At 43.9% G+C, this 22,978-nt stretch overlaps 2 protein-coding genes across 3 annotated transcripts in view; one reads left to right on the forward strand and one right to left on the reverse strand.

Annotated features, from left to right (window-relative positions):
* Window positions 1-17,604: 17,604 nt before the first annotated feature.
* On the forward strand, window positions 17,605-18,630 carry LOC142185495 (C3a anaphylatoxin chemotactic receptor-like). The gene is given in 1 exon segment (XM_075260924.1): window positions 17,605-18,630. A coding segment is annotated over 1 exon segment (1,026 nt).
* A 2,989-nt stretch (window positions 18,631-21,619) lies between these two features.
* FHL1 (four and a half LIM domains 1) overlaps window positions 21,620-22,978 on the reverse strand; it is a 50,267-nt gene continuing 48,908 nt past the window's right edge. For both annotated transcript variants that reach the window (XM_075260342.1, XM_075260341.1), the window contains exon 6: window positions 21,620-22,495. In XM_075260342.1, the coding sequence (XP_075116443.1) occupies window positions 22,341-22,495 (155 nt within the window). In that variant the 3' untranslated portion in view covers window positions 21,620-22,340. The remainder of the gene's footprint in view (window positions 22,496-22,978) is intronic.

Raw genomic sequence — 22,978 nt, forward strand, 5'->3', positions numbered from 1 at the left:
ATCATATTGTAGAATACTGTCAGGGCTTCTAGGAACCTATCTATAAAACATTGTAGAATACTGTCAGGGCTCCTAGGAATCTATCTATAAAACATAGAGAATGACACTGCCAGGACTCCTAGGAACCTATCTATAAAACATAGTGTAGAACACTGTCAGGGCTCCTAGGAACCTATCTATAAAACATAGTGTATAACACTGTCAGGGCTCCTAGGAACCTATTTATAAAATATAGTGTATAACACTGTCAGGGCTCCTAGGAACCTATCTATAAAACATAGTGTATGACACTGTCAGGGCTCCTAGGAACCTATCTATAAAACATAGTGTAGAATACTGTCAGGGATCGTAGGAACCTATCTATAAAACATAGTGTAGAACACTCTTAGGGCTCCTAGGAACCTTTCTTTAAAACATCCTATCCTACTTCCTATCCTACTAATATTATAAATGTGAAAGTTTGGATGTTTGTGAGTTTGTATGTTTGTTCCTCAATTACGCAAAAACGGCTGAATGGATTTGCATGAAATTTGCCACATACATAGATAGGATCCCCGATTAAAACATAGGCTACTTTTTATCCTGGAAAATGACATCACTACACGACCATAGTGAAGGAATTTAGGTTCACACAACACTAAAGGACCTGTGTTGACGTCATCACAGGTCCTTGAGCCATTCTCAGATAGGATCATGCTAGGCAGTTGGCGAAGCTACTTGCTATTTTTTGGGCGGAGCTATATAGGATGAAGCTGGACAGTGTGAAAGCTGAAGAAAATGGAGTCTCATAGAAGATCAGGAGACTACAGAACAGAACATGCAGGCTGTGTGTGGGCAAGAGGACTATATCGGGTGTAGAGTTTCAGTGAGTACTACAGGGAATGTGTTGTTCTGCCTCTGATGGGGAGGGGGGAGAACTTTGGCACATTTCAGCAACATCCGTTCAGCCCTTTGTAACACAGAAGCTGCTCAGACAGTCACATAACCAAACCCCTGTAATCACAATTGCCCGATGTAGCAAATAGAGATGAGCGAACACTAAAATGTTCGAGGTTCGAAATTCGATTCGAACAGCCGCTCACTGTTCGAGTGTTCGAATGGGTTTCGAACCCCATTATAGTCTATGGGGAACATAAACTCGTTAAGGGGGAAACCCAAATTCGTGTCTGGAGGGTCACCAAGTCCACTATGACACCCCAGGAAATGATACCAACACCCTGGAATGACACTGGGACAGCAGGGGAAGCATGTCTGGGGGCATAAAAGTCACTTTATTTCATGGAAATCCCTGTCAGTTTGCGATTTTCGCAAGCTAACTTTTCCCCATAGAAATGCATTGGCCAGTGCTGATTGGCCAGAGTACGGAACTCGACCAATCAGCGCTGGCTCTGCTGGAGGAGGCGGAGTCTAAGATAGCTCCACACCAGTCTCCATTCAGGTCCGACCTTAGACTCCGCCTCCTCCGGCAGAGCCAGCGCTGATTGGCCGAAGGCTGGCCAATGCATTCCTATGCGAATGCAGACTTAGCAGTGCTGAGTCAGTTTTGCTCAACTACACATCTGATGCACACTCGGCACTGCTACATCAGATGTAGCAATCTGATGTAGCAGAGCCGAGGGTGCACTAGAACCCCTGTGCAAACTCAGTTCACGCTAATAGAATGCATTGGCCAGCGCTGATTGGCCAATGCATTCTATTAGCCCGATGAAGTAGAGCTGAATGTGTGTGCTAAGCACACACATTCAGCACTGCTTCATCAAGCCAATACAATGCATTAGCCAGTGCTGATTGGCCAGAGTACGGAATTCGGCCAATCAGCGCTGGCTCTGCTGGAGGAGGCGGAGTCTAAGATCGCTCCACACCAGTCTCCATTCAGGTCCGACCTTAGACTCCGCCTCCTCCGGCAGAGCCAGCGCTGATTGGCCGAAGGCTGGCCAATGCATTCCTATGCGAATGCAGACTTAGCAGTGCTGAGTCAGTTTTGCTCAACTACACATCTGATGCACACTCGGCACTGCTACATCAGATGTAGCAATCTGATGTAGCAGAGCCGAGGGTGCACTAGAACCCCTGTGCAAACTCAGTTCACGCTAATAGAATGCATTGGCCAGCGCTGATTGGCCAATGCATTCTATTAGCCCGATGAAGTAGAGCTGAATGTGTGTGCTAAGCACACACATTCAGCACTGCTTCATCAAGCCAATACAATGCATTAGCCAGTGCTGATTGGCCAGAGTACGGAATTCGGCCAATCAGCGCTGGCCAATGCATTCTATTAGCCCGATGAAGTAGAGCTGAATGTGTGTGCTAAGCACACACATTCAGCACTGCTTCATCAAGCCAATACAATGCATTAGCCAGTGCTGATTGGCCAGAGTACGGAATTCGGCCAATCAGCGCTGGCTCTGCTGGAGGAGGCGGAGTCTAAGGTCGGACCTGAATGGAGACTGGTGTGGAGCGATCTTAGACTCCGCCTCCTCCAGCAGAGCCAGCGCTGATTGGCCGAATTCCGTACTCTGGCCAATCAGCACTGGCTAATGCATTGTATTGGCGTGATGAAGCAGTGCTGAATGTGTGTGCTTAGCACACACATTCAGCTCTACTTCATCGGGCTAATAGAATGCATTGGCCAATCAGCGCTGGCCAATGCATTCTATTAGCGTGAACTGAGTTTGCACAGGGGTTCTAGTGCACCCTCGGCTCTGCTACATCAGATTGCTACATCTGATGTAGCAGTGCCGAGTGTGCATCAGATGTGTAGTTGAGCAAAACTGACTCAGCACTGCTAAGTCTCTGCATTCGCATAGGAATGCATTGGCCAGCCTTCGGCCAATCAGCGCTGGCTCTGCCGGAGGAGGCGGAGTCTAAGGTCGGACCTGAATGGAGACTGGTGTGGAGCGATCTTAGACTCCGCCTCCTCCAGCAGAGCCAGCGCTGATTGGTCGAGTTCCGTACTCTGGCCAATCAGCGCTGGCCAATGCATTCTATTAGCCCGATGAAGTAGAGCTGAATGTGTGTGCTTAGCACACACATTCAGCTCTACTTCATCAGGCTAATAGAATACATTGGCCAATCAGCGCTGGCCAATGCATTCTATTAGCTTGATGAAGCAGAGTGTGCACAAGGGTTCAAGCGCACCCTCGGCTCTGATGTAGCAGAGCTGAGGGTGCACAAGGGTTCAAGTGCACCCTCGGCTCTCCTACATCAGAGCCGAGGGTGCGCTTGAACCCTTGTGCAGCCTCGGCTCTGCTACATCAGAGCCGAGGGTGCGCTTGAACCCTTGTGCACACTCTGCTTCATCAAGCTAATAGAATGCATTGGCCAGCACTGATTGGCCAGAGTACGGAATTCGGCCAATCAGCGCTGGCCAATGCATCCCTATGGGAAAAAGTTTATCTCACAAAAATCACAATTACACACCCGATAGAGCCCCAAAAAGTTATTTTTAATAACATTCCCCCCTAAATAAAGGTTATCCCTAGCTATCCCTGCCTGTACAGCTATCCCTGTCTCATAGTCACAAAGTTCACATTCTCATATGACCCGGATTTGAAATCCACTATTCGTCTAAAATGGAGGTCACCTGATTTCGGCAGCCAATGACTTTTTCCATTTTTTTTCAATGCCCCCAGTGTCGTAGTTCCTGTCCCACCTCCCCTGCGCTGTTATTGGTGCAAAAAAGGCGCCAGGGAAGGTGGGAGGGGAATCGAATTTTGGCGCACTTTACCACGTGGTGTTCGATTCGATTCGAACATGGCGAACACCCTGATATCCGATCGAACATGTGTTCGATAGAACACTGTTCGCTCATCTCTAGTAGCAAAGTTTAGGCAGTGCTGTAGCACACCTCTATAGGTTCTCCATATGCAAACAAGTACATACAGCTGGGTATCCTATGCATATGCAGCGATGTAGCAGAGCCGAGACGCGGGAGCAGGCTGATCGAACTGTGGCAAATTTCTGCAACATCCGTTCAGCCATTTCCAACACGGAAGCTGCTCAGATACTGACATAAGAACACCCATCTAATCCAAATGGCCAGATGTAGCAGAGCTTAGGCAGCGCTGTAGCACAGCTGAGTACGCTCTCCATATGCAGAGATGTACATACAACTGATGCAGCGATGTAGCAGAGCCGAGACGCGGGAGCAGGCTGATCATCCACAACAGCAATTGGCTAAATATAAGCGGCTCAGCACCAACACCAACCTGCAGATGAAGTCGCAGGCAGTTGCTAGTAGTGTATTAAACTGTCAGGACTCCTAGGAACCTATCTACACTGGTGTCAGTAAATGGGGAGAAGGCTAATCCCCATGATGCTTCTTCTTCAGTTGCAATTTCTGCAGTTTATTTTTAGCCAAACTCAATGAGTTAGCCCCTGTCTATTGCTGCCTAATCACAAGCTAAAATTTCTACTGTAGGGAACAAAGAGCAAATAATGAGTTAAAAGAAAGTGTGTGATATTATCTTAGCTCTTATCTGGACAAACACTGAGCATACAAGATAGAATTGTTTTGTTATATTTTAACATAGTCAGAAAAAGAAAAAAAAACCTCCACAGCTTTATGTTGAAAAAAAAAAAATGTATAAAGTATAAATGAATCAATGCAGTCTTCGATAATTCTTTGAGTTGTTTATATTTTAACATAGTAACTGTGCTATATAGTAGACTAGCAACTTCGTCTGCGGGTTGGAGTTGGCGCTGAGCCGCTGATATTTAGGCATTCGCCGTTGGTAATGATCTGCCGTGTACCACCACGTCCACTCCTGTTCGCCCCTGTCCCATTTGCTCCTCGCCTGTCCCCGTGGGCTCTTTACCTACTGGCTGCTCCTGGCTCCCCGCAGCCACCCTCGTCCCCTGCACTCATGCCCCTTCCCGCCCCCGGCCCATGGGCCCAGCCACACCCCCACGGCACCCCCTGTGCCACACCCTGCGTATGCAAATACAGTGTAGTTGCTGTGGCTGGCCAGGCGGTGTCACGGATTCCGATTGCGCTGGTGTTCGGCAAAGATGCCGGGTCCGGAGCGTGGAAGAGTTAGGCCGCTGGAGTAACCTTAACGTGAGCGGGCAAATGTGAAAGTATATGTAAATGTTATTGCCTGGGGTTAGGGGCTAGCCCGGAGATGGCAATAGTGAGTTTGTGGCTTGCTATGCTAAGAAGTGTGTGGGATTGCAGAGCTGCTGCTATGAGTTCTGGTTTTCTGCGGCTCCTGGCAAGAACGTATGTTCATGATTGTGACGAAAAGTAGCCTATCTTTCAATCCTACCTATGAAATATGTTTGTGGAAAATTTCATGTGAATCGTTGAGCAGTTTTTGCGTCATTGAGGAACAAACATCCAAACACACAAACTTTCACCTTTAAAATATTAGTAGGATTGTAAGCTCTAATGAGCAAGGCCCTCACTACTCTTGTTTGATATGGTAATTAATAACCTATTTATAAAACACAATGTAGATCATTGTCAGGGCTCCTAGGAACCTATCTATAAAACATAGTGTAAAACACTGTCAGGGCTCCTAGGAACATATCTATAAAACATAGAGAATGACACTGCCAGGACTCCTAGGAACCTACCTATAAAACATAGTGTATAACACTGTCAGGGCTCCTAGGAACCTATCTATAAAATATAGTGTAGAACACTGTTAGGGCTCCTAGGAACCTATCTATAAAACATAGGGTAGAACACTGTCAGGGCTCCTAGGAACTTATCTATAAAACATAGTGTAGAATACTGTCAGGGCTCCTAGGAACCTTTCTATAAAACATAGTGTATGACACTGTCAGGGCTCCTAGGAACCTATCTATAAAACATAGTGTAGAATACTGTCAGGGCTCCTAGGAACCTATCTATAAAACATAGTGTAGAATACTGTCAGGGCTCCTAGGAACCTATCTATAATACATAGTGTAGAATACTGTCAGGGCTCCTAGGAACTTTTCTATAAAACATAGTGTATGACACTGTCAGGGCTCCTAGGAACCTATCTATAATACATATTGTAGAATACTCTCAGGGCTCCTAGGAACCTATCTATAATACATAGTGTATGACACTGTCAGGGCTCCTAGGAACCTATCTATAAAACATAGTGTAGAATACTATCAGGGCTCCTAGGAACCTATCTATAACACATAGTGTATAACACTGTCAGGGCTCCTAGGAACCTATCTATAAAACATAGTGTAGAATACTGTCAGGGCTCCTAGGAACCTTTCTATAAAACATAGTGTATGACACTGTCAGGGCTCCTAGGAACCTATCTATAATACATATTGTAGAATACTGTCAGGGCTCCTAGGAACCTATCTATAATACATAGTGTATAACACTGTCAGGGCTCCTAGGAACCTTTCTATTAAACATAGTGTATGACACTGTCAGGGCTCCTAGGAACCTATCTATAAAACATAGTGTATAACACCTATCTATAAAACATAGTGTATGACACTGTCAGGGCTCCTAGGAACCTATCTATAAAATATAGTGTAGAACACTGTTAGGGCTCCTAGGAACCTATCTATAAAACATAGGGTAGAACACTGTCAGGGCTCCTAGGAACTTATCTATAAAACATAGTGTAGAATACTGTCAGGGCTCCTAGGAACCTTTCTATAAAACATAGTGTATGACACTGTCAGGGCTCCTAGGAACCTATCTATAAAACATAGTGTAGAATACTGTCAGGGCTCCTAGGAACCTATCTATAAAACATAGTGTAGAATACTGTCAGGGCTCCTAGGAACCTATCTATAATACATAGTGTAGAATACTGTCAGGGCTCCTAGGAACTTTTCTATAAAACATAGTGTATGACACTGTCAGGGCTCCTAGGAACCTATCTATAATACATATTGTAGAATACTCTCAGGGCTCCTAGGAACCTATCTATAATACATAGTGTATGACACTGTCAGGGCTCCTAGGAACCTATCTATAAAACATAGTGTAGAATACTATCAGGGCTCCTAGGAACCTATCTATAACACATAGTGTATAACACTGTCAGGGCTCCTAGGAACCTATCTATAAAACATAGTGTAGAATACTGTCAGGGCTCCTAGGAACCTTTCTATAAAACATAGTGTATGACACTGTCAGGGCTCCTAGGAACCTATCTATAATACATATTGTAGAATACTGTCAGGGCTCCTAGGAACCTATCTATAATACATAGTGTATAACACTGTCAGGGCTCCTAGGAACCTTTCTATTAAACATAGTGTATGACACTGTCAGGGCTCCTAGGAACCTATCTATAAAACATAGTGTATGACACTATCAGGGCTCCTAGGAACCTATCTTTATATAGTTTTTGTCACCTCCCCTTGGAAAACCAGACAGTACATGGATTTTCATTGACCCATAAAGTACAATGATAGTGAATAGTTGGCAAAATGGACCATAATAAAATATGTCTTTGTTAGTCTTCTACAACTTCGATGTCCATGAAAAAACAGCCACGTGAATGGGAGTATTCTATACAATGGTGACATGTACTGTCCATACTGAGTATAGGTAAATCACTGGTGTGTGGATAAACTCTGAGAATATTTATTCTCATTATTTAATGACCTTATTAAGGATTAACCCTTTAGTGGTCAGCCTCTTCTCAACACTGATGACCAAACCAATTTTTTGCATTCTTCCAACATCACATAGCAAGATCTTCTGTAAGAGGGCAAGTTTTTTTTTTTTGTTTTGTTTTTATGTAGATTGTGAGCCCCACATAGAGCTCACAATGTACATTTTTCCCTACCAGTACGTCTTTTTTGGAATATGGGATGGAAATCCATGCAAACACGGGGAGAACATACAAACTCCTTGCAGATGTTTTTTGTTTTTTTTTTTGCCCTTGGCGGGATTTGAACACCAGGACTCCAGCGCTGCAAGGCTGCAGTGCAAACCACTGAGCCACCGTGTGGCCCCAAGGGCAAGTTTTTTGTGGGTAGTGCTACATGGCACTTTGAGGTAGATCTATATAACTTTTATTAGAAATAGAGAATAGATGTCAGCTCAGAAAGTCAGATGCCAGCTCGCCAAGCCCCATCTATGGTAGTAGCATGTTTTCAGAAGCTCATGCACACTCCAAGTGAAATATAGGAAAAATTGTGAATCTTCCAGAGTCCAGACTAGTAATAGTTAAAAGTCCATTTTATTCAAAACCATTAAAACCATCTGCTGTGTACATGACAGCCAGACCAGAGGTCCTGCACCCTGACACTATGCTCACATCTGCGCTTGGGTGATTATTGTTCTGGTTTATGGGAGGACACCAATGGTGCTCAGCATTGACTTTACAGGGATCCATTTGGTGTCTGTTCTTTTAACCACTTCTGGACCACCCATTGGGTTCTATACATCCAGATTGTGGTAGTTTTTTTTCTCAAGGACGTACCGGTACATCGTTGCAGTTTTAAGCAGCTGCACAAAATCGTGTAGCTGCAGAAGTCGGGAGCCGGCTGTTTCCACAACCGGAGCTCACATAGAGAAGGCAGGGACATTTTGCCTTCCCGATCGCTATATACACAGGGCTCAATGGGCACTGTATTCGCATCTATGGGAGTCACCATTGTGCGGTTCCCCTCTGACCCGGTAGTCACGTGACCCACCAGGTATTACCCTTTGTTCACATCTGCGTTCGGTATTCCGTTTGGGGAATCCGCATGTTGACCCCCGAACGGAATACCGAATGCAACTGCAAGCGGTGTGCAGTGAAAGCACACGGACCCCATAGACTATAATATGGTCCATGTGGAGGCTGCGCGCTGCCCGCACGAATCATGCGGAGAGGAAAGTAGATTGTGAACTACTTTCCTGTCGACATGATCCCTGCGGAGACCTGGCAGCAAGCACATGGACCCCATTATAGTCTATGGGGTCTATATGCTTTCACTGGCACACCACTTGCAGTTGTGTTCGATATTCTGTTCGGGAATGGGTGGGTCCTCATGTGGACTCCGTCGGATGGAATACCAATGCTGATGTGAACGAGGCCTTAGAGAATATTAGAGTTGCTGGGTCCTAGAGGATCCTAGAGAGTCTATTATGACCTTATGGGGACACAATGTAAAAAAATACATAAATATGTAAAAAAAAAAAAAAAAAAAAAGGTAAAATAATTTTTTTTAAAAGAAATAATACTCCAATACCATGCATTCAAAGATTCTAGCCCCACCCCGATGACACTATATAGAATAAAATTTACCATAACCGAAAGGAAAAACAATTTTAGGCTGGGGCCCCATGGGACGGAAATGCCATGATTTACCCACAGCGGGAAAAATCGTGCCGTTTTACAGTCAGGGCGAAGTGGATAGGATTACTGCGAATCCAATGCCAACTTTGCGATAAAATCCACAGTGCAGACACACCACAATTTACGAAACCGGCGCGGTTTTGGAAATCGCAGCATGTCAATTATTTCTACAGGAACGCCGGTGGTTTCCCCATAGGTATAATTGTAACAGAAAGTCCGCAGAGGGAAACTCTGCAAACTTCCTGTCTAAAGCGCTGCGGGAAGAACTGCAATGCTTTGCCGCCGCGGTTTTTCCCGCAGTGCTTTATTGCTGCAGGACGTCCCGTGGGGCCTTAGCCTTAGACACCATTTATCATTTGCAATGCGTTTTTCTTACAACGACTCAAAGTATAGTCCTGCGGTTAACTAAACAGTATTTGTAATGTCCTATGTATAGCAGAGGTGTTGCTATATCGATATATTATTTTTTTGAGATGTCAGACATGAAGTATCATAAGAAGTAACCTCAGTTTTAGGGACAAATAATGTATGAGGGAGCCTTCACACAGAGTTACGCTGCGCTCATTCTGATCGTAAAAACACGTTCAGAATGAGAGCGTAAGAAAGCAGCTCCCATTGACTTGAATGGGAGCCGGCATACGTGCGCTCCCCATTACGCGCGTATCACATTGAAAGCAATAGGGAGCACACGTATGCCGGCTCCCATTCAAGTCAATGGAAGCTGCTTTTTACGCACTCATTCTGCGCGTTTTTACGTTCAGAATGAGCGCAGCGTAACTCCGTGTGAGGGCTCCCTCGAGATGATTGAAGAAACCTGGAAGAATTAACATTGTGGAAGAAGTAGCAAAATTCTCAATAACCGAATACAGCCTTAGGGTGCATTCTCACTGAGTAAACGCTAGCTTATTCTGAACGTAAAACACGTTCAGAATAAGCGGCGTCTAAAGCAGCTCCATTCATTTCTATGGGAGCGGGGATACGAGTGCTCCCCATAGAAATGAATGGTCTGCTTCTTTCACTCCGTGCAGTCCCATTGAAGTGAATGGGGAGTGCCGGCGTATACGCTCCGGCATGAGCAGAGCTTGCCGTATACGCCGGCACTCCCCATTCACTTCAATGGGACTGCACGGAGTGAAAGAAGAAGCCCATTCATTTCTATGGGGAGCGCTCGTATCCCCGCTCCCATAGAAATGAATGGAGCTGCTTTAGACGCCGCTTATTCTGAACGTGTTTTACGTTCAGAATAAGCTAGCGTTTACTCAGTGTGAATGCACCCTTATAGATAAAACAGAAACAGCTAAAAGAAGAACTGATGATATTGAAACATCCTGTTTCTCCGGAAAAGCTGATAAATATTATGTAACTCTGATTATAATCTACATGCGCGGCGCTGACTCAGAGATCAGCATTGCTGCTTTGCTGCACAAACCCCAATTTGTTCCTAGTGTCTGTGGCTTAACCTGCTGAGAACTGGGTTGTGTTTTCTTGTTCAAGACCGGACACATTTTCAGGTTTTTAGGTACATGTGGTTTTGAGGGCTAGAACAGCTTTACAGTATTCAAATCATTTTTACCTATTTTTCCAGTGATAGAGTTTTTTGTTTTTCTATTGTGTCTGTGTTTCCATGTTTTTTCTCTATCTGAGAAATTCTAAACAAAACAATGCAGATTTTGAGTGGGAAATGTATAGGAAGCTTCTAAGGGTAAGTTCACACAGGGTTTTTTGGTCAGGCTTTTGAGGCCGTAATCGCCTCAAAACCCTGACCAAAAAGACGTTTTTTTCCAGGAGCAGTTTCTTCTAGCTCCCGGAATAAAGAATGCTCATTCTACAGGCCGAGTCGCCTCGCAGCCTGAAGAAACTCCCTCCTCCAGACTAGGCCCATTGATTGGGCCTAATCCGGAGCGGAGTGTGCAGGTCGATGCAATACCCGTTTTTTGGGATCGGAACCTGAGGCAGCCTCCGCTTCAGGTTCCAATCCAAAAAACCCTGTGTGAACCTACCGTTAGGGCTCGTTCACATGGAGTAAACGCGCCGCGCAATGCGCCGTGTTTACGTCCCGTAAACGCGGCGCATTGCGCGACGCGTTTACTCTGTGTGTACGAGCCCTTATACTTCTACCTTCTGCTCAAGCCACACCTAACATCCTTAACCACTTCAGTACCAGGCCAATTCGTGGTCCAGGACCACACACATTTTAGGTTTATTTTGTATGTGCGGTTTTGAGGGCTGTAACATTTTTCTCGTATGACTCAGTCAACTAATTTTTGAGTCTTTTTTCGGGAACACAGAGGGCTTTATTTTTATGTTGTCTCTATTTTGGAATGTGTTTTAATTTTTTTTATATTTGGGAAAATATAAACAAAATAGGAGGGAAATTGTTTCTGGTTTTCTATTTATTTATTTTTTTTATTTAATAACACAAAGTGCTAATGAAAAACTTTATAAAATAGTTTTTCCTCTCCGTTACGGTAATTTTTATTTTGTATGGTGTCGTCGGGGGTGGGGCTATAACCTTTAATAATGGCGTGTTTTTTTTTGTTTTTTTTTTCAGATGGTGTCCCCATAAGGTGATAAGAGACTTTTGGGGACATCTGATCACTTTTTTTTGTATTGGAGGCTGATTTCTCCTATAACTGGGGCTGGTACATTTAGCCTCAGTTGCAGGAGGAACCCAGCCTCCTGCACACTGTTCTTTACACTTACAGAGCTGATCTGGGTCCTGTAGCTCTGGTAAGATGCTGCTCCTGGCGGATCACGTGACCGCTGGGTCAGAGGGCGGCCGCATCATGGCGGCGCCCATAGCTGTGTATACAGCACTCATTGAGCGCTGCATACACAGCGATCGAGAAGGCAGGGAAGGGAATAAACCTTCCCTGCCATCTCTCTGGGAGCTCCGGCTGAAGTTACAGCCAGCTCCCAGCTTCAGTAGCAGCACGATCTTGTGCAGCTGCTGTGTTCTGATTGGACGTACAGGTACGTCCTGTCAGAACTAGGCAACCACTTCCCGGACGTTTATAGTCTATGGGCGGTCCGGAAGTGGTTAAAGAATGAAACTCTGCCCTCAGGTCATAAAGAAAAGTGAAAAGGTTTTAGAGGTGGAGACCTTCTTGATAAGTTAAAGGAACTGATTGCCCATTAATTTTTTTTTTATGACCTGTCCTTAGGGGAGGCCAAAGATATAGTTGTAAAAAGTATATATACCCTGGCAGATTAATTTATTTAGTTTTTTTTTCAGAGAATATGAATGATAACACAAAAAAAAACTTTTTCTCTACTCTTGGTTAGTGGTTGGTTGAAACCATTGATTGTCAAATTTCTGTGTTTTCTCCTTTTAAATTTATAATGACAACCAAAAACATCAAAATGACCCTGTTGGAAAGCTCACATACCCCAGTTTTTTTTGTTTTTTTTTTAAAATTCTTTATTTGTGAACAGATTTTTTAAAATTTACATACAAAATGCATAATATAGCCAGTAAGGTTACAAGTATAAGGAAATAAAATAATACATTTTAGAATGACAATAAAAAAGGAAAGAGAATGTGGGAGTAAATATAAATGCAAATACAACGTCAAACTTAAGAAGGGGGGGGGGGGGAGTTAGGTAGTAAGGTAGTTAGCACTAGTTATGCCAAAAGGTAAAAAGTAAGAAGGGCAAATTACATATATCAGTGTGTGAGAGTGTGTGAAGGACTAAGTATGGGAGAGTGGGATGAAAGGGAGCGAAGGAGTATGATAGACACAATCACCATTATGTTGCCAGGACTAAATGTGCAAGATAGCGGTGACTTTCTACAAATAAAATCCAGGGGGCCCACATCTTGAGGTATCTGTCGTGGGATCTCGTTGACCAGCTCATAATTTCCTCAAACCTACTGATTTGAAAGACCTTCTCAAGCCAAAGTTTAATAGGTGGTACATCTGGGGTCATCCAGAAGATAGGTATCAACATTTTAGCCGCCTCTAGAAGCATGGTGGTAAGATTTCTCACTGAGGGGCTAAACTGCGGGGATGGTAACGACAAGAGTACTAATTCAGGTGACATGGGAGGACAGGAACCCACAATTTGGGTGATAAAGTCTGCAATCTGTTTCCAGAAAATTTGAATTCCCTCACAAGACCACCATATATGAAGATGGGACCCGGGGTGTTTCTTGCATCTCCAGCAGAGGTCTGAATCTGCGAGATGGTGGCGGTGCAGCCAGAGAGGGGTTCTATGCCAACGTGACAAAACTTTGTAATGGGACTCTTGCAGTCTAACACATGCGGAGAAACCATGGGAGTTGGCGAGGATAGAATTCATATCCTCGTCCTCAAAGGAGCAGCCAAGTTCTGTTTCCCATGCTGAGAGGAAGGGGGGCTTCGTCGTCTCTACACTTGAAGTGAGAAATCTCCGGCATGTGGATATCGAAATAGTGCCTACGCTAGCCTTTTGAACTTTAAGCTCAAAGGGCGTGAGCTTCCTACATGGATTATGGAGCCTAAGTAGTGCAAGGAGAGATGAACGAATTTGTGCATGGTGCAAGAAATTTAAAGCAGTCGTAGGCATCAGAGCTTGAAAGTCCGTAAGGGGGAAAGGTTTGCCATCAATAAAAAGATCGGAGATTGTAATCCCCGAAAGCTTCTGCCATAAATCACAACCAATTCTTCGGGGGGCATGGGTGTCCGCTAGTAGAGTGGGAATGAGGGTGGCAGGGAGTAGGGGAGATACATGGGGAGAGAGACGTGCTCTCACTTTCTTCCACGTATCGAGAATTCCTTTGATAAGAGGGTGGTGTCTTGTGGGCGATGGAGGGGAAAAATTGGGGAGCCACATGAGAGCTAGTAGATCTGGACCAAAATGGAGCTCACGTAGGTCAGAGAGCTGTTGCGATTTCGGGGGGGGTGACATGGGAGTAACATACCCCAGTTTTTAATATGGTTGTAAGGAAATTGCTAGAGGAGCAATTCCCCAGTAGCTGCTGGAAAACCCTCGGGGAAGGCACAACAAGATAGTGAGCCCTAAGTTGAACCCACTGCTGCCCCTACCTGCTTGCCTCACTGTCCTAGGCGGCAAAGGACAACTGGACGACAAAGCCATTCCTGTATAGGTGACAGCACAGAACAAAGACAAGACAAACAACAACAAAGGAAGGTCAGCAAGCCAAGGGTCTGGTAACAGTCGAGCAATGCAGTACAGAATCAAAATACAAGAGAGCAGTCACAAGGGAAACCAAGGGTCAGAGATCAGCAATAGCAGCAGACAGAGGCACTTAGCAGGGACAAAGTCACAGGACAGAGTCTGAATAGTCAGTGAGTCTGTGTGGGTGGATTGCCTGTATATAGAAAGCCCAGGACCAGCCCTAGACCTGATTGGAAGACAGGCTGTCAATCACAAAGGCAAGGTTGGAATTAACCATTTGATGAACAGAGAGAAACAAGGTGCAGGAGAGGGGTGTGGTGAAAATTCAATTACTGAGATAGAGCAGTGTTCACACAGTGAAACGAAAAACAATAAGCAGAGACGTTACTATCGTGTATTGCTCCCCCTAACATCAATGACAGCTTGAAATTGGAATCCAAGAGAGTAGTCTCCTATTCTATCTATCTATCTATCTCATATCTATCTATCTATCTATCTATCTCCTATCTATCTATCTATCTATCTCCTATCTATCTACCTAACTCTCTCCTATCTATCTATCTATCTATCTATCTATCTATCTATCTATCTATCTTAATTCATTACTTCATCCCCTTTTTTGGCCCCACACCCTATATTGCCCTTTTTCGGCACCACATAATATTGCCTCTCTTTTTGGCAACCACCAAATGACACTCTGTGGCAATGTGTGAGTAAAATGTCAGATGTCAAAAAGGGGAACAAAACCCAAAATCAAATATCAAAAAATAATATTTGATCAGTATAATCCTACTAATATTATAAATGTGAACGTTTGGATGTTTGTGTGTTTGTTAGATTTGGATAAAACCTGAACAATTTGGGATATTTTGTCACACCGGGCTGTTGATGAAGCGGTTTATCCGTCTCTAATATTTAGTGTTTATTACAGAAGACATATTAGATACCTTTTGGATTTCCTGTTATGTTACACAGGTAGTTGTACAACATCCCTTACAAATTTATCTAGAATAATATCTACCCCAAGATCTCGACACAACGAAAATCTTCCATTATTAATCAGAAGTTACCAAAACGTGCGCTTGGCCACGGGTAAGCAAGATAACTTATCATGTATTGATATATTTTCTGTATTTCTGTAGTTTATTCTTTTTTCTGCACATTTATTGGGCAGTAACCGGAGGGACCCCATTATAGTCTAAGCTGTCTATGGTCAACCATTTTTTAAGCAGATTGAGTTTCTGTTTTTCAGGTCTCTAAGAGGACCCGAAGAAAGGGAACCCAAACACAGGTGTGAACCTAGAATAATGCGATTAAGATCGTAATTTGATTTTCAATACCGATGTCCTATTACTCTGTGAGCCAAGTCCAGAGGATGCCTGAGCACTATGTTCCTCTGCCTTAGCATCCTCTCTATCTACTATTCACATGAATAGCTAATGCGTTTCCCCACAGTCTACTGAATACCCTGGTTGATTAGAGTGATAACGATATTTGTAGCTGGCGTGTTGGGATCAGAAAAAGATTCTATGCTCCATACTCGTGCTCTGATAATCCCTGTCCTTACATGGATATATCGGAACGTTGTGATACCAAAGTACATTTATTTCATATAGAGCCCATCAGATTAGACTGGCAAGTAATAGTGATAACAATAGCAGTGCTAATAATAATTAGAGCTGAGCAAACACTAAAATGTTCGAGGTTCGAAATTCGATTCGAACAGCCGCTCACTGTTCGAGTGTTCAAACGGGTTTCAAACCCCATTATAGTCTATGGGGAACATATACTCGTTAAGGGGGAAACCCAAATCCGTGTCTGGAGGGTCACCAAGTCCACTATGACACCCCAGGAAATGATACCAACACCCTGGAATGACACTGGGACAGCAGGGGAAGCATGTCTGGAGGCATAAAAGTCACTTTATTTCATGGAAATCCCTGTCAGCTTGCGATTTTCGCAAGCTAACTTTTCCCCATAGGAATGCATTGGCCAGCGCTGATTGGCCAGAGTACGGAATTCGACCAATCAGCGCTGGCTCTGCTGGAGGAGACGGAGTCTAAGATCGCTCCACACCAGTCTCCATTCAGGTCCGACCTTAGACTCCGCCTCCACCGGCAGAGCCAGTGCTGATTGGCCGAAGGCTGGCCAAGGCAGAGCCATCTGATGTAGCAGAGCCGAGTGTGCATAAGGGTTCTAGTGCACCCTCGGCTCTGCTACATCTGATGTGCACACTCGGCTCTGCTATATCAGATGGGCTGACTGGCACATCAGATGTAGCAGAGCCGAGTGTGCACACTCGGCTCTGCTACATCAGATGTGTACACTCGGCTCTGCTATATCAGATGGGCTGACCGGCACATCAGATGTAGCAGAGCCGAGTGTGCACACTCGGCTCTGCTACATCTGATGTAGCAGAGCCGAGTGTGGATATAGGAATCTATAGGAATGCATTGGCCAGCGCTGATTGGCCAGAGTACGGAATTCGACCAATCAGCGCTGGCTCTGCTGGAGGAGGCGGAGTCTAAGATCGCTCCACACCAGTCTCCATTCAGGTCCGACCTTAGACTCCGCCTCCTCCGGCAGAGCCAGCGCTGATTGGTCGAATTCCGTACTCTGGCCAATCAGCGCTGTCCAATGCATTCCTATGGGAAAAAGTTTATGTCACAAAAATCACAATTACACACCCGATAGAGCCCCAAAAAGTTATTTTTTAATAGCATTCCTACCTAAATAAAGGTTATCCCTAGCTATCCCTGCCTGTACAGCTATCCCTGTCTCATAGTCACAAAGTTCACATTCTCATATGACCCGGATTTGAAATCCACTATTCGTCTAAAATGGAGGTCACCTGATTTCGGCAGCCAATGACTTTTTCCGATTTTTTTCGATGCCTCCGGTGTCGTAGTTCCTGTCCCACCTCCCCTGCACTGTTATTGGTGCAAAAAAAGCGCCAGGCAAGGTGGGAGGGGAATCGAATTTTTTTGGAGTTTGCCACATGATGTTCGATTCGAATTGAACACATCGAACAGCCTGATATCCGATCGAACATGTACTCGATAGAACACTGTTCGCTCATCTCTAATAATAATATTAATATTGGCCAAGTTTTACTCCAGCACAGATCACCACAAATGTTACTTGAAAATAAGAAGACCACTTTTTTGCTATGTTTTTCAGGTTCTAAGAGAAACCAAGAATTCTCTGATTGGTCATGGAAATGACAAATGATACAAATTTTACATCAACCTCCACCATTTATCCAAAAAGTGAGACTCACCAATTGTCGGCCATTCATTGGGTTGCCATAGTCCAGTACATCCTTGTTTTCGTACTTGGCGTGCTTGGGAATGGTTTGGTGGTGGGGATCACTGCCTTTGGAATGAAACGCTCTGTGAACGCAATATGGATTCTAAATCTGGCAGTGGCCGATCTCCTGTGCTGTCTCTCTGTGCCATTTAGTATCATGTATACAGCCCTGGGATACTGGCCTCTGGACCTCTTCTCCTGTAAGTTTTTTCCTTCCATCCTATTAATCAGCATGTATGCCAGTGTCTTCCTCCTGACTATGATCAGTATTGACCGATGCGCCTTGGTGATAAAACCTGTATGGTGCCAGAACCATAGATCTTTGGGGAAGGCATATGTGGCATGTGCAGTTATGTGGATCCTGGCCATCGTCTTGAACAGCCCATCCTTCATCTTTTGAGAAACCGGCAATTTTAATGGAACAGAATTGTGTGTGCACAAATATTCAATGACAACACTTGAACATGGATATAGTGTGCTAAAATCCATTACCACGTTACGTCTACTGGTTGGCTTCATCGTTCCATTCCTTGTCATTGTCACCTGCTATAGCATACTAGCGTACAGGGTGAGACAACGATTTACACAGAACACCAAGATGATGAAGGTAGTCCTTGCAGTCATCATTGGCTTCTTTGTATGTTGGCTTCCTTACCATGTGGCGGGAATGATTATTGCTTTCCATGTAGAAAACCAAAAGTCAGAACTATTGCAGACCACATCAGATTTGGATGTGATCTTTATTGCCATGGCTTTCATGAACAGCTGTATTAACCCTATCATTTACATGCTTATGGGCCAAGATTTCAAAAGCAAATTTAAAACATCTTTAAGATTAATCCTAAAGAACATATTGGTGGAAGAAATGAGCCAGTCGCCTTACTCCAGGACGTATATGCCGGTATCAGAAAGTAAGACTGCAGAGTCTTCAGTATAAAGCAATACTCTATTGAAAGGGTTGTCCAGGGTAATAAAAAAGTACTTTGATTTTTGGGTATGTGATAATTCTACCCCATCTCTGTGTTTGCAATGTGATGGAGAGGATGGCTCGCTGGATTAGCTACACTATCTTATAGCATCGGCAATAATGGAGGCAGGCTTATCTAACTCCATACCCAATACCTTCATAGAGAGGGAAATATCATCTCTGCTGTGTCTGAAGAAACCCATAAGTGGAGGGATCAGTACCATTAAAGGTGGTCTAAATTTGGACATAAAGACAGTATTCAGACTGAATATTTATTAGGTTTATTAAATGGTCACTTTTGTTTGCCTCCTCCCTCTTTCCCAGCTAAGCTTTTACTCTGAAATCTCTGCTATGCGAGTCTTGAGACAGACTTCATGTCAAGTGTATTAGATTCCCCATGTTTATAGAAGAAGTCTATGGAAACGAAGAAGTGACTAGAAACTGGGGAAACAGAAGGAAACTTTTAGGAAATATTTAATAAGTCAATATCATGGAGTCATAAGCAACTGTGTTTCCTTGTGCCATATAGGCTTACAGACCTTTTTAATACAAAACAATGTATGAAACAATAAAGCAAATAAAGTAAAATTTGGGAGTCCTGGTGTTATTTTTGAGAAAGGTGTATATCGGCCTAGTCCGACACTGATGGCAATAGGACAACATGGTCTGTCAATATTCAACAAGTTCCCATAGTCCGGCTAACCATACAACCTGATGGATATCAGAGGTGTTCAACCCTCGCTACTACTATAGGATAGAGTTGTCACCCTGGGAGGGCCCTTCATAGATAAACGCAGTAGAATGTCAAAGAGAAAAAGAAACAAAGCACCGGACGCACTTGTGAAAACAACAAAATCTCTCTCTTTTTGCGTTTCAACATTTTGATTTTACGGGCGCTAAAGCAAAAAGGTGTTTTTTTTCTGCAATGTGCGGATGAGATTACACAAACTTTCATTCACTTTGATTGTACTATTTAAAAAAAGCATTTTTCTGTTGTGTTTTCGAATAATTCAGAAATGCTTCATTCCAGCCAGGCGTTCCCTAAGCCTAAGACCAAAAATTTTAGAACCGCTGAGTTTTTGCTGCTGGAGGGAGAAGTATAAGTGCTTCCTTTATATTTCCCACTCCATTTGAAGTCCAAGAACCTGCTGCGAGACCATATAGGACATTACCAAGAAGTACCCACCCGGACCCATCTGACTGATGCACTTTGGGGAGACGGAAACCTCCTATTTCGCTGCTTGCAGTCTCTTGTGCCGGTCTCTCCTTTCTCACTAGTTCCCTTCTCACTTCTCCCCTCCAAAAACTTCTATTCTTCTAAATACTGGGGCTTCTATTGCTGGCTATTGTCAAATTTTCAAACTCTTTCCCAAAGGACCACACAATTCATCCTATATGAGACTGAACCAAACTAATATGCTAAATTTCTGCCTAAGAATCATCAGAAAGTCAGGAAACACATGAAAAAAAATCTAGCCCATCACTATGAAGGGTTTAGGGTTGGAATTAGAATTTTTTCATGCTCCGGCTTGCTGGGGCTTCCAATGCTTGGGATGAAAAATAGAGTGTGGTTCGGTTCTTGAGCGGCTGCTCTAACTCCTATGGGCTGGTCGCGCCTTGCCTTGTTTGCACACACGTAATGGACACTGTGACACCAAATATCCTTGTGTTAAGCACCTGGGAATAGTCCAGGTATAGACAGTGAGGTTAATGAAGGTGTTACCTGCATATGGGTGGTGGGAAAGCGATCTGGGAAGCTGCTTGTTATTGTAGGCTGAGCACATGATCCTCTGTACTGGTGGTCTTCTTGTGCGCGTTCCGTCATGTAACCACTAGAGATGAGCGAGTACTGTTCGGATCAGCCGACCCGAACAGCACGCTCCATAGAAATGAATGGATGCACCTGGTACTTCCGCTTTGATGGCGGCCGGCCGCTTAACCCCCCCTCCCCCCCCGCGTGTCAGCAACGTCCATTCATTTCTATGCGAGCGTGCTGTTCGGATCGGCTGATCCGAACAGTACTCGCTCATCTCTAGTAACCACTATTCCCAACAGCTATCAGCTCAGATGGTGGGTAATTCATTAAAACGGCCATCTTCATTCTCTTTCAACCCAATGATGTACACCTTCTCAAAGTCTATCAGCTGGACACTATGACTTTGAGTGTGTTGTAGAGACTCGTAGTCAATAATGTCTCCCCAAAAGTGACACTACCCAAAAGTAACCTTGGAGTCTTTTCATAGAGCAGAGTGGCGCTTTTACACCCAGTGTCCCAGTGTCTAATGTGAGCACAATTGTAACATTTACATATCTGCCCAAGACAACTGTGTGCCAAGATTTACAGAAATCTGACATTTCTATGCTATCAATGACTATATACTTATGTATATGGTATGTACTAAATACATCATCCAAAAACATTTAGAGGCCGTTGTCCAGCTTTCCTAACCTGCTAAATGTCATCTTTGGACGTTGATTCTAGTAAACGTATTGGCGTCCTGAACCTGTGAGATGTCTCGGTCACAGTTGAAAGCCACGCATTTCCATCCTTTGATCAAGATGTGATTAGTTTGTTCATTAAAGGATTGTCCTAGTCACAGGATAGGTAGAGCGGGTCTGACTGTTGGGTATCCAATTGTTGGGGCTCTACCAATTTTGAGAACAGAGGCTATGTTGTGTCTTAACCACCAATCTCAAGATCGTCTTGAGGTTCCGAGCGGTCAGACAAGTATGAAGATCAGTAAACCTTTTTTAGGTGACCATCTAACATTGCAGTGATCGTCTTCTGTTAAAGTGCCCAATGATACCACTAGGTGGCACTGTGTTACAATTCCAAAACAGACCCGTACTGTCCTTAAAGGACAAGCCATTCATTTTAGGATAACCAGATAATCCCTTTAACACATTAACACCGGCGCACAATGCAATCCTATAATACAGTACAGACCAAAGACCACAGTAGAGGTTTTATTGTGTTTATTCATACATACATATTCATAGCAGGCATGCAGTAAGAGCTGTATGGCCAGAGCTGCCGCCATCATCATATAGAACTATTTATAAACATATTTATATAGATTTATTCTACAGGTTTCTTTGATATCAAACCTACTATTCTGCTATAATATGATTATGTCGCTATGATATAAAGTGTTCATACATTCATTGAATAGAACAGTAGCCTGCAGCCGGCGGCCCTCCAACGGTTGTCAAAGTTTTTGTCCAGGATTTAACATGGATGTTCCTGAAACAGCGCCACTCTTGGGCTGCTTCTGGTGTTGCGACTCAGTCCCATTCACTTGAATGAAAACAAGATGCAATTCCAGATGTAGCCTTTGGACAAGGGAGGCACTGTGTCTCAAAAAGGGCACTATTGTTGTAATGCCAGACAACTTTCCAAGTGTCTTGCCTTGCTGGACATTGTAGTTACTCAACAGCTAGAGAGCCACAAGTTGCACGCAACTGGCACAAAACATTTTAGATGAATATTTTATTGCATGAAGCTAGAACAGATTCGGCATGCATATATTGCATATAGATAGTGATTGGCATATACATCGTCCGGTCACTTATGTAAGGAAAAAGCTCATTTACCAACCTCATTTGTCATGCACATTCCTACTACTAAACTGCTATCTGGAAATCGGATGATCGCAGACTGACGTTTCGGCCGTCACTGCTTACAGCTTCTTGGCACAGTCAGGACAGTAGATCTGCTCATTGTTACATACAAAGCGCTTGTTAGCCAAGGACAGAGAGCACTTCTTACAAGTGAAGCAATACTCGTGCCAAGCCTGCCCTTCATAATTCACCACGTTGGATCCTTTTCCAAATCCTGTGAAAGAAGAGACTTTTATTAACATGCTGCCATCGATGTGTCGTCCATGTTAATGTCTGACTTTGTATTCTTAGATGCTGTTATATTCCGGTCCGTTTGGCTCTATACACATGATCTTGTTTGCTGTCCACATATCTGTCTATAGGTCTCTGTAATTGTCAATCCATTCATTGCTATGGCCCCATGTAGACTAACCATATTTTAATGGGTCTGGGTCTGGGCTGTACAAAACAGCTGCAAAATATGGAACAGGCCTACAACTGTCTGTTTCATCGGCATGGTCACGTGTACTGTAATCTATTGATATGGGGTCCGTGGAAAACTATGACTGTACATGCATGCCATATGTGTGCCATTAACTCCTTGTTCTGTGGACGCCATACATGACTATGGTCATTGAACTGAAGCCTTAAAGGGGTTGTCCCATCACAAGGATCCTATCTATACTGCTAGTTTATGTGGATTTAAGACTTTTCCTAA

This window comes from Leptodactylus fuscus, chromosome 11 (genome assembly GCF_031893055.1).
Source record: "Leptodactylus fuscus isolate aLepFus1 chromosome 11, aLepFus1.hap2, whole genome shotgun sequence".
Lineage (NCBI taxonomy): Eukaryota > Metazoa > Chordata > Amphibia > Anura > Leptodactylidae > Leptodactylus > Leptodactylus fuscus.